This window comes from Melospiza georgiana, chromosome 20 (assembly GCF_028018845.1).
Source record: "Melospiza georgiana isolate bMelGeo1 chromosome 20, bMelGeo1.pri, whole genome shotgun sequence".
Taxonomy (NCBI): domain Eukaryota; kingdom Metazoa; phylum Chordata; class Aves; order Passeriformes; family Passerellidae; genus Melospiza; species Melospiza georgiana.
The window spans coordinates 9,789,358-9,801,367 of NC_080449.1; the positions used below are offsets into that span (position 1 = coordinate 9,789,358).

The 12,010-nt window shown below is 53.6% G+C and overlaps 1 protein-coding gene across 1 annotated transcript in view; it reads left to right on the forward strand.

The window, feature by feature from the left end:
• The first annotated feature begins 1,507 nt into the window (after window positions 1-1,507).
• RXRA (retinoid X receptor alpha) overlaps window positions 1,508-12,010 on the forward strand; it is a 101,952-nt gene continuing 91,449 nt past the window's right edge. Inside the window, exon 1 of the mRNA XM_058038023.1 lies at window positions 1,508-1,630. Within this exon, the coding sequence (XP_057894006.1) occupies window positions 1,603-1,630 (28 nt within the window). The 5' untranslated portion in view covers window positions 1,508-1,602. The remainder of the gene's footprint in view (window positions 1,631-12,010) is intronic.

The following is a 12,010-nucleotide window of genomic DNA, read 5'->3' on the forward strand; positions in this document are numbered from 1 at the left end:
GGGACAGGCAGGGCTCCGGGGCTGGGCACAGCTGGCATTGCTCAGCATCACCCTGGGAACCCCTCTGCTCCCCCTCCCGCTGCAGCCCCATGCACCTCTTCTTTTTTTCCTCTTTTTTCTCTTTCCCTCTTCTTTCCTCACCTCTTTTCCCGTCCTGCTCTTTCCCATCTTTTTCCTCTCCTTTCCCTTCTCTTTACCCTCGTTTATTTCCCTTCTATTTCTGCTCTTCTTCCCTTCTCTCTTTCCCCCCTCCTTTCCTCCTCTCGTTTTCCTCCCTTCTTCCCCATCTCTAATTTCCCCCTCTCGCCACCTATTTTCCCCCTCTTTTTAAATTTTTCCTCCTCCCTTTTATTTTATCCTTTCCCCATCTCTAATTTTCCCTTCTCACCACCTCTGTTTTTTTTCTTCCTCCCTTTTATTTTATCCTTTCCCCCCTGTCTCCCCACTCTATTTCCCTCCTTTTCCCCACCACTGTAAGAATAAAAAAAAAACACAACCCCAAAAAAACCAAACAAAACCGATCTTTTCCCCTCTCTTTTTCCTTCTCTTTTCCCTCGCTTATTTCCCTTCTATTTCTGCTCTTCTTTCCTTCTCTCTTTCCCCTCTCCTTTCCTTCTCTCGTTTTCCTCTCCTTTCCCTTCTTCCCACTCTCATCTCCCCCCTCCCTCCACATCTCTAATTCCCTCTTCTTTCCTTACCTTTTTTCCCTTCCTGCTCTTTCCCATCTTTTTTCCTCTCCTTTTCCTTCTCTTTTCCCTCGCTTATTTCCCTTCTATTTCTGCTCTCCTTTCCTTCTCTCTTCGCCCCTCCCTTCTCCCCACTCTCATCTCCCCCACTTCTTCCACATCTCTAATTTCCCCTTCTCGCCACCTCTTTTTCCCCTCTTTTCCCCCTCCTCCCTTTTATTTTATCCTTTCCCCATCTCCAATTCCCCCTTCCCGCCACCTCTTTTTCCCCTCTTATTTTTCCTCCCTTTTATTTCATCCTTTCCCCCATCTCTAATTTCCCCTTCTCGCCACCTCTTTTCTCCCTCTTTTTTTTCCCCCTCCTTTTATTTTTTCCTTCCCCCCCCTCCTCTATTTTCCTCCTTTCCCCCATCACTTTAAGAATAAAAAAAAAAAAAAAACACCCAAAACACAACCCCCTAAAAAAAAAAACCAAAAAACAAAACCACCCAACAGCACCAGCGCAGCGCTCTCCGCGGGCCGGCGGGGCGGGCGCGGGGCGGCGCTGCTCGGCTCGGCTCGGCTCGGCTCGGCTCGGCCAGGCTCGGCTCGGCTCGGCTCGGCTCGGCTCGGCCAGGCTCGGCTCCCCTGCGCGGGCCCCGGAGTTACATTGTTGGAGTTTGCCACAACTCCGCGGCCTCGGCTGCGCGGGGCCGCCGCTGCGGGGCCGCGGCGGGGCTGCAGCTTCCCCGCTGCCTCCTCCTCCTCCTCCTCCCTTCCTCCCTCCTCCTCCTCCTCCTCCCCGTGGGTGTTTTTTTTTTCTCTCCCCTCCTCCCCTCTCTCCCCCCGCGCTGATTTCCCTCCCCTCCGCCCGCCCTGCCTGTGTGTTTTCGCCGCCGCGCTCGCCGAGCCCCTTGGCATGAGTTAAGCACCAGCCATGGACACCAAACACTTCCTGCCGCTGGGTGAGTTCTGTTCCGAGAGATTCTCCGCTCCTGCCGCGGGGGGTGGGGGGTGCTCGGGCACGATAAAATCAGCGCCTGTCCTGCCGCCTTCCCCCTCCCCCGGCTCGGCTGCCCCTTCCAGCGGCGCGCACCGAGGGCCGGCGGGCGGGGGATGCGCTCGCCCCTTCCCCGGGGAGCCCGGCCCGGCCCCTGCCCCCGGCCCCTGCCGCACACTTGGGATTTTTCTTTTGCTTTGCTGCTGTTTTGATGGTTTTTTGGTATTTTTTTTTTCTCGTGGCGCAGCCCCGGGAACGGCGGGCCCTGGCTGGGGAGCTGAGCTGAACCGAGCCGGGCCGGGCCGGGCCGGGCCGGGCCGGGCGGGCAGCGGCCCCAGCGGCGCTCGGAACGGGGCAGCGGCAGCGGGCAGAGCCCCCTCCCCGCCCGGGGCCGGCTCTGCTCGGGGCTCGGCAGCGCGCAGCCTGCGCTTCCCCCTCTTGCCTTTCCCCTCGGTTTATTATTTTTTTTAATTTTTGACTTTTTCTCCCTTTTTTTTTTAATTATTTCTCTCTTCTCCCCGCGGCATCCGGGGCGCGCAGCCGGGCAGGGGGAGGCAGCGCCCGGCTCTCATCGCCGGCTCCCAGCCCCGCCGCGCTTGGGACCCTCCTGCCTTTTTGTTCTTATTTTTTAACCCCCCCTCTTCCCCACCCTCTCCTCCTTTTAAAACCCATTTCCAACCGGAGTTTGCCATCGTTTCGGTGACTGAGTCAAGTCCTGGCTTGTAAGGGCGAATGCCTCCTGCGTCTCGCTTCCAGGAGGAGAAGTGATATTGCAGAGCTCGCTGCTCGGGCTGGGGGGAAGAAAAGTTTGAGCGGAGTGGCCTGGCGCCAGTCCGGGCTCGGGGGAAGCGGGCAGAGCGCTGCCATCCCTGTCCCCGCTCAGCCCCGGGGCTCCCAGCCTGCCTACGGCCGGCCAGACCGTCCCTGCTGGGCTTTAAATCTCTGCTCAGCCTCCCCAGCCTGCCGCTGCTGTGGTTTGGTTCTTTCTTTTGATTCTTTCTTCCTCTTGTTGATTTTTTGTTTTTGTTTTTTTTTTTTGTTTTTGTTTTTTGTATTGTGTTGTTGGTTTTTTTTGCTTGTTTTGTTGACAAATTGCAATTTCAGTTATCCCTTTCAAATACAAACAACCATCACAATGTTTTCCCGCAAGCCGAGCTTGCTGAGAGGCTTTTCCAGGGCTGTGGTGGTCTGGGGGCTTTGGAAGGGACACCCTGGTGCTGTGGGCTGGCAGAGCTGTGGGTGGCATCTCCGTGCCCCCCCAAAATTCTCATTTTCACAGTGCCCCTCGCTGTCTGGGCTGGGAGATGCTGCTGGGGCCAAAAGCATCTCTCGCCTGCAGTGTGTCCCTGGTTGCAAACCAAGACAGCTCCTTTTGGCTGGGTCCAGTGCGGCTTTTGGGGCTCATCCCAGCAGAAGGGGCCTCTCTTGCCCCACTGGAGTGGTTTAAGTTTGGGGGGATTCACATTTCCTTGGATGCTTTTGTGGAAGAGAATCCAAATCTCTGTTGATCCGGGCGGGCTCAGGCCTCTGTGTACATGAACTGTGTTTTCTGTCAGTCCTGAACTCTCCTGTTATGCTGTAAATGCTAAAAATGACATTGTGTTATTGGTCAGGGTCGTTTGAGGGGGTAGGAGGGGGAGAGTTTGTGACTGCTGGCTCAAGGAAGGGTTTTCACGCTGGTGCAAGTGGAAAACAACTGATTTATCTGCTCGTTGAGAAACGAAGGATTTAGAAAATTTAGAAATTTTCACGCTGGTGCAAGGGGAAAACAACTGATTTATCTGCTCATTTAGAAATGGGGCTTGTGCCACACACTGTGCAGCATCCCCATGGAAAACAGGGCATCCCCCCAGGACAGCCCTGCTGGGGGAGGTTAAAACTTCTCATCCTTGTCTCAGGAGCAAATCCATCTGTCTGTGGGAGCTGTTTGGGTTGTGTGGCCTGGGATTGTGCTGGAGAAACTCCCGAACTTTATGTGCTGATCTTTGGTCGCTGATTATTGGGAAAAAATCCCTTTGGCTGCAAGGGTTGCTGCAGGTTTTGGAGGGGAGATCTTGGTGCTGCTGTGGGCGGTGCAGGCAAGTTGTGTCTAAAAGCTTGTGAGCAGTTTGTGGGATTGAAGGGAATGTGAGCTGAGAGCTTCAGCTCACAAATGTGAACTTGCCAGTGAAACCAGAGCAGAGCTGGATCAGCCATGGGGCCTCTTTAGAGTCAGGATGGTCCAAACTCCACCAGCTCCCAACTTTTAAGGGTCTGGGAGTGTTTCACCAACCCTATCTCGTGTCATTTTTAGGAGCTGGTGCTGGAAAAACCCAGGGGAGAAAACCAGCCCAGCTTGTGGGGTTTGTTCTGCACACCAGCACAGGCCTGAGCTGGGGAACAGCAACAACACAGCCAAAATTCTGCTCCCATTGCTGTGTCCCCATCAAAATCCCAGCAACAACACAGCCAAAATTCTGCTCCATTGCTGTGTCCCCATCAAAATCCCAGCAACAACACAGCCAAAATTCTGCTCCATTGCTGTGTCCCCATCAAAATCCCAGCAACAACACAGCCAAAATTCTGCTCCATTGCTGTGTCCCCATCAAAATCCCAAAATTCTGCTCCACTGCTGTGTCCCCATCAAAATCCCAAAATTCTGCTCCATTGCTGTGTCCCCATCAAAATCCCAAAATTCTGCTCCATTGCTGTGTCCCCATCAAAATCCCAGCAGCAGCACAGCCAAAATTCTGCTCCATTGCTGTGTCCCCATCAAAATCCCAAAATTCAGCTCCATTCCTGTGTCCCCATCGCAGTCCCAGCTCAGTCTGGCCCAGCAAGGCCAACCTGGTGGTTCCTGGCCAAGTCCTGCCCGTGCTTAGACTGAGATAACCCTGCTGATGTCATGGCTGGAAGTGTGGCCAGCTCTGGGCACTTTTAATAGTCGTATCTCATTTTCCTGCTTCTCTGGAGAGCTGCTGGCAGATGCCAGCCAGAGGCTCCCCGTGTGAGAACAGCACGTCCCTGGGCATCTCCCAGGCTGGCTGCTGTCACCTGTGTGCCACCCCAGTGCCAGGACAGCCTGCAGCCTGGCACGGGGGATGTGGCACGGGTACCTCCACAGCCATGGAGGGGCTTAAAAACCCCTCAGGGTCCAGCAGCTGCTGCCTTAGAGCCATCTGGAATTGCAGTCCTGCTTTTGCTAGGCTCAGCTTGCTCAGGGCTGTCCAGTTTTTGGTACTTTGTGTTGTGCCAGGTGTCCAGGAGGAGGAGAAAATGTAGGAAATGCAAATTGTACGTTTTGTAGAAAATGTAGAATAGCAGAAAAATGTACAAAAATGTAGAAAAACGTAGAAAAAAAATCCGTGGTGGGGTGCACGGGCTGAGGTCAGGCTTTCACAGGGCACTGATGTGCCAACCAAGGACTCGTTTCTTCAGGTTCTCTGCCTTTTACAGCCCTCTCAGTGCTTTGTTCTCCCTTTGCCCATTCCCTGGGTATCTCTGGGGAGGAAAACGGGGATGGTGAGCTCAGCTTGGTGGGGGAAGAAGCAGTTAATGGGTGTGTGAGTGCTTCCCTCCGGAGGTCACTGCAGCAGGTTGGAACCTCCGTGTGTCCCTCTCTGTCCGGGTGTCCCTCTCCCCGCCCTGCAGCCGTGCCAGGCCCAGCTGCAGCTGCTCAGGATGTGGGGTGAGCACTGTCCGTGCTGTGCTCAGGGCTGGAGCCGCAGCATTTCCGAGGGAATCAGCAAAACAACCCCCGTACATCCAGCTGGGACAGCCCAGGGTGCTTGGTGAGCATCCATGAGCCTGGAGAGCTCCTGTGTGGATTGAGAGCTCGCCACCATGCTCAGTCCTGCTCTAGATACCCTCAGGAATCAGCAGCTGGTGTGACAACGTGCAGGGAGGAGAGCTGAGGGGTGTGGGGAGCATCTGAGCATCCCACTGAGGGAGGGAAATTCCTCTGCCCCACACCTGGCTGGCTCCATGAGGAGCAGGAGGTGAAGTCTGGTTTGTCCTGGTCTCTCTTGTGGGGCTCAACCTCTTGTTGTCACATGCAAAACAAGCTGGGAAGGAATTTTTTGCCTTTTCCAGAACTGTGGCAGTGAAATAAATCAGAGCGTCCCTGAGTTTATTCCACATCGTCCTGCTGGGCTGGAGGGAGCGTTTGTGTTTCTCAAATTTGGGGTATTTTATTTATTTAAAAGAGAGCGGGGGAGAAAGCCACAGAATTTGAGTTATTCATTGCAAATATTATTATTGGCATTTTGCTCTTGTTGAGGGAAAAAAAAAAAAACCCAACAAGGGGGGAATCAAAACATTTCACTGGAAAATACACCCTGGCTTTGTCCCACCCACATCTTCAAGGCAAAAATAAATATTTATTAAGAAATGGGTTAAAAACCTTTTTGTTCAGTATTGTTTTCTGGGAGCAGTGGTGGGTTGCCATATGCCACTGGGCTGAAATTTGGATTTTTTAGGGTTTTTTGCAGGATGGTTAAGGAGAGAAACACACAGTGGGTGCTGCAGGGCTTTGGGGTCCTGCCTTGTCTGTGGGCTCTGTGCTCCTGTGAGCATCCTGGTGCCTTTTCCTGGGGATTGTGTGTGCTCAGAGCATTCCCTGGGGGGCTCCCAGCTGCCTGAAATCCCCAAATCGTTCCTGCTATAAATAACCCAGCAGTGAGACAGCAAGAGCTGGTGGCCCCTGGCGAGGGATTGAGCAGGGGTGCGGTGATGCTGTGGGGACACTGAGGGGTCCCAGCTGGGCTCCTCCATGAACCAAAGCCTGGGATCCCTCAAAGCCCTGCTGGCCAAGTGCTGCAGGGCCCTTCCTTGTGAGCTGGGCAGCCTAATTGGGCTCTAATTAATCCTCCTCTGTGGGGAGGGCAGGAGGGAACTGGGGCTCCCCTCGCTCTGACCTTTGCTGTGGAGGGGTCTGGGCATTTCAGTGGGATCCTGGGTGATGTGGACACTCAGGAGGGATGCTCAGAAGTGTGGAGGGATGCTCAGAAGTGCCAGGGATGCTCAGAAGTGCCAGGGGTGCTCAGAATTGTGGAGGGATGCTCAGAAGTGCCAGGGATGCTCAGAATTGTGGAGGGATGCTCAGAATTGTGGAGGGATGCTCAGAAGTGCCAGGGATGCTCAGAATTGTGGGGGGATGCTCAGAAGTGCCAGGGATGCTCAGAATTGTGGAGGGATGCTCAGAATTGTGGAGGGATGCTCAGAAGTGCCAGGGATGCTCAGAAGTGTGGAGGGATGCTCAGAAGTGCCAGGGATGCTCAGCCCTTGAGGGATGCTCGTTCTGCACGGGATCCATCCCATCACTTCCCTAATTGCTCCCTAAAAGGCCCAGGTGGGCTCTTGGAGAGTCAGCAGAGCTACAAAGCAATAAGGGGAGGCAGCCTGGGTGGTTTTATTTTAATTGATTTTGTCAGGAGTTGCTGTATTTTATTACATTTAAAGACTAGAGTCTGGAATAACTTTGAACGTTTGACACGCACACAAAAAGCAGCTTTCTGACATTTTCCTCTTTGCTTGTCTTTTATTTTATTTCTCCCCTCTCCTCCTCCTCAAAGGGAAGCGTGTGCCTGGAGGGAGGACAGAGGAGGAGGAGGGAGGAGCAGTTGTGTCTCTCCAAAGGCTGCTCCGATATCAAGGCAGCGCGGAGCAGATGAAATAATATTGCAAATAAGGATTTAAAAAACCCTACAGAAGGATCCCCGCACATGCCAGCCAGCTCAAACTGCCAGAAGATTTTCAGACAGAAGCAATTTAGCCTGGGAAAATGCTCTATTGTTGAGATGGAAACTGGCTGTGAGAACTTGCCTTTTCTGACAAGGTTTGGCTTAGGAAAAGCAAAGCAAAGTCAAGGAAATCAACCTGAGTTTTTATTTAGAGGGGAGGGAGCTTTTCAAAATGGAGGGTGCTTTCTGAGATAAACAGGGAACAATTCCCTTGTGAGAAAGGGAAGAAAGGGCTCAAATTAAGCCCAAATGCAGCTCCTCTCCTTTGAAATTTTGTTTAACGTGGAGTTAAAAAATAATCCTGTTCAAACAGAGCATTGGTGAACACGAAATGCTTGGGCTTTTTTCCCCCCCCTCCCTTCTCTTTCCCTTTTCTCTTACAATAAAAGTTCCAAGGTTGCACCTTGGGGCTGTAATTCTGCTCCCAGCTGTGCCCGTGCCAGCTCCACATCAGCAGGGGATGTGGCTGTTGCCTCCCAAACTCCACATCTGCCCAAGGTGGGGCAGATCCAGGGAGGGAAACTGAGGCACGGGGGAGTGTCCGAGCTGGGAGTGGGCCCGGAGTGAGGGTGTGGGGTGGTGAGAGCTGAGCCAGCCCTGCAGAGCTGATCCAGCTGCGGTGGCAGCTCCCCCGAGCTCCACTGGGCTCTGCAGGGTCCAAAACCTCCAAACCCCAAATCCACTCCTCCCCACAAAGCTGCTGTTTGGCCCAGGAGCAAAGGAAAGCTCCCAGGTGGGGTTTGTGGGTGAGCCAGGTGCTCCCAAAGCACAGGGCAAGGAGGAAACAATACCCCAAAGATTTGGGAATTAAACAGCAGGGTTTAAATTCTGGCATCCCCTTCTGCTCCCTCCCACTGTGCTCGTTGCTCCTTCTTCCACACCCTGGGGGATTTGATTTTTTTGGTCAAAGATTTTTTTTGGGCCATGAGTGGATGTTGATATTTGGGTCTTGTCTGGATTTCCTTGGATCCCATCAGCTGCAGGATCTCTGCAGAGCCAGGAGATAAAAGGGGCAATAGCGCTATTGGGGACCAATAAAATGGTAATGGCATTCCCAGCTGGTTGTTACTTTTCATGGGCTCCTCTTTTGTGGAGTTTTGGCTTTCTTCAGCTTTACAGACTTGGGAAAAAAAGGGAAAAAACTCCAGGGAGGGGGAGCTGAGGGAGCTCCAGAGATTTACAGCCCCCTCAGCTCCTGGGGCAGATCCTTTGTGCTGCAAGGGCCGGGTTAGGGGGGGATGCCCCATCTCCTTTCAGGAACATTTGATTATTGTTTTTCCATTTCTGGCTGACAAGTGAGTGCTGGAGGAGAGTTGTTTTGCTTTGTTTTTTTGTTTTGTTTTTTTTTTTTTTTATTTTCCCTTTGCTGTGAACTCTGTGGGCTGTGCGAGACAATTTTGTTGTGGGCAGCGCGTCTCCTACGTGCCCGTTCCGGAGTGGCAGTGAGGCAATGGCAGTGGTGAGGCAAGAGAGGAAGGAGAAGGGCAGGAGGGGAGAATTTCCAGCCAAAATCCATCCTGAGGCATGGAGATGGTAGGAGAGGGGGTGAAATTCCTGCCAAGATCCACCCTGAGATGTGGAAATGGCAAGGTTGGGATGGCGGAGCTGAGAGAGGGATGCTGAGTGTTGGCAGAGAGGAATTGGATCAGAGAGGCAGAAGCAGAGCCAGGGGCATCACACGGAGCTGGGGGAGCTGTTTGGCTGCTCCTGGGGCTGGGAAGGATTGGTGAGAGGGGTTTGCCAGTGCTGCAGCTTCCCTGCCCTGCTCCCCAAGACCTGTGTGCAGGTGAGGGCTCTTGGAAAAGGGATACCGGAGATATTCTGTACTGATCATCCTTACCAACCTAAACTGGGCTCCTCTCCTGCCCCCAGCCCTTCTTTTATTGCCCCTTTTGTGGGAGATGAGTGTTTTATCAGGCCTGGGGAGCTGTGGCTCTGCATGGTGTGGAGGAGCTGTGGTCTTGGATGACATGGAGCAGGCGTGTGCAGGTGGGAGCTCTTGGAAAAGGGACATTGGAGATATTCTGTACTGATCATCCTTACCAACCTAAACTGGGCTCCTCTCCTGCCCCCAGCCCTTCTTTTACTGCCCCTTTTGTGGGAGATGAGTGAATTTATCAGGCCTGGGGAGCTGTGGCTCTGCCTGGGGTAGAGAGCTGTGGTCTCTGATGGCATGGAGCAGGCATGGTCATTCTGGAGCACTCTGTGTCAGGGAAATCCCTGATCCCACACTGCATCCCATCAGTGTTGGGGCTCCTTCTGGTGACCCTCCCACCCCACAGCAGCCCTGTGGGGGATGTTCAATGGCTGAGCAGGAAACAGGGGTAGCAAGGATGGCACCAGGTGATTTGAGCGAGTTAAAGCCGCTGTCTGGAGCTCTGCACCTGCGTGACCAGCCCTCCCTGCTGACCTGCACTTGTTCAAGTGTGACTTTCAATTGATCATAAAAATCCAGCGTGATTCACAGCGCTCCTGCCCTGCAGCCTGCCAGGCTCTGTCTCTCTCATCCTCAGTAGCGTGAGAGAGCAGATTGCCCTCCAGTTCATCCTGCTCAGCCTTAATGGGGAGCCTCTGCTCGCTGGGGCTGCTCCCCACACACACTGCTGGAATATATTAAACACAGTGCCTTAGCATTTTAATTTCTATTTTTTTCCCCCCTCAAATATATGAAGAAAACTCCTCTCCAAAGCTCGGGGTTGTGGGGAGAAGGGAGGGAGGTGCTGCTCTCCCCTTGTGCGTGCGTGTGGCTCACAGACAGTGAAATTGCACCCTAGAGTTATAAAGCAATTGTCTAGCTCAGCAGCAGAATGAGCATGAAATGGTGCAGAAAGCAACTAAATAAAATTGGGTAAGGCAGATGCATGAAAATAATGACATCTCTATCCTGTAGTCAGGCGCGCTCGCTCTTCCTCGCTGATAAACTTTTATAACAGACTTTGCATTTATTTTCCTGGGAAACTCTTCCTGCCATGGAGATGTGGGGTGAGCTCCTGCATCCCCTCTCCTGTTTTTTGGGGCTGTACGTCCCTGCCTCTCTCCCCCTGCCTTTCTTTCATTGTTTTTGTTTTCAGAGCGGGATTTTTATGCTCAGTCAAACACCACAGTGATAACCTTTGAGACTTCATTTCCTTTTTGGTGCCCGTGCCAGGCTGAGGGTGGCTCTCAGGGTGGCCTCTCATGTCCCATGCAAATGGAATGAAGAGATGCTTTCCTGAGTTTTCTCCTTTTCCCTGTGAGGCTCAGGTTGTTGTGTGGGGTTTAGGACACCCCAGCAGGGATGGAACACCAGGTTGGTGCACTGGCTCTGTCATCCCATCAGGGCCACCTGCTCCCACTCTTTATTATCCAACTGAATGGATTAAAATGCTCCCACTTTGGGCCTGGAGAATTGACTTCAGCTGTGATTCCTCCCCAGCTTTTCCCCTGAGCTGCTGTCCCTGCTCTGACAGTGCCTTGGAGCTGCTGGCCTCAGCTTCCCCATCCCAGGAAGCTTCCAACACAATCCAATGTTTTGCTCATTTTGTGCCAGGATCCCCGCGGAGACTGGGAACAAGCAGCTCCTCTTGCCACCCAAGGGGCCCTTTAGGTGACATTAGGGCTGTGTCCCCGCTGTCCTCACGCCCTCCTGCCTCTGATGGCACGGCTGGGCACTGCTCCACGTGCTTGTGGTGCCAGGGATGCCCTTTGTGGACAGGGTGCTGCCTGCTGTGCAGTGCCTGGATGCTTTGGAGGGCTCGGCGCTGAGCTGCTCACGGATTCCTTTCCTTGTCTGCAAGGAGAAGCCAGCCCTGGGCTGTGCTGGAGCCCGGGGCTCCCCAGGCAGCTCCTGTGCAGCAGAATCTCCATCTCTGCCTGGGATGTGTCCCTGGGCTCCCACATTTGCTGCTCCAGTGCCTGCCCATCACACGCAGCCCGGCGTGGATCCCATGGGTGGGCTGGAGCTGCGTGCTGGAGCAAACAACACAGGACACAGCATTTTCCCCTCCTCCTGCCAAACCCAGAGCAGGAGGTTTCCCTGCACGGATTATTCTGGCTCTGGGCAGCTGGATGCCAAAAAAGCCCTGCCAGCTTTTTTTGCTGGTGTGGTTCCGCAGCACCGAGGAGGAGGAGGAGGGAAATGCAGGCGTGCAAAAATCAGTGTGAAAGCATAAATCAGGCCAAGAGTGAAAGGTTAAAGAAATCCAGAGGAAGCAGAGCGATGTGTGTGATAGAAAGGGGTTTCCTGTACCTACAGAGGCCACCCAGGCTCCCTTCCTGCCGGGGCAAACCAAAACTTTCTGCCCCCTAAGCAGATTGTGCTTGGCTGCTTGGGCACGCTGTGAGCCAGCTGTGCCAGCCTGGGTGTTAATGCCCTGTGCTTTACAGGCTGCTCTGCCCAGCCCCCGATGTGGGTTTTTTTTAATAGGATGCCCAGGCCGATCCTGGGGAGCGCTGCAGTCGGGAATGGGGCTGGGAGGGCAGCGTGCAGTGACCTGTGCTGCCCTAAACCCACATCTCTCCTCTGCCAGCCTTGCTGTTTTTTACACCATGCTCCTCAGAGGGGCTCCAGGGAGAGTTAAGGCTCCTGGGACCTGCAGGCCCCTGTTTAAGCACTTAGGAAGGCTTAGCTGATCCCAGCTGGAGAT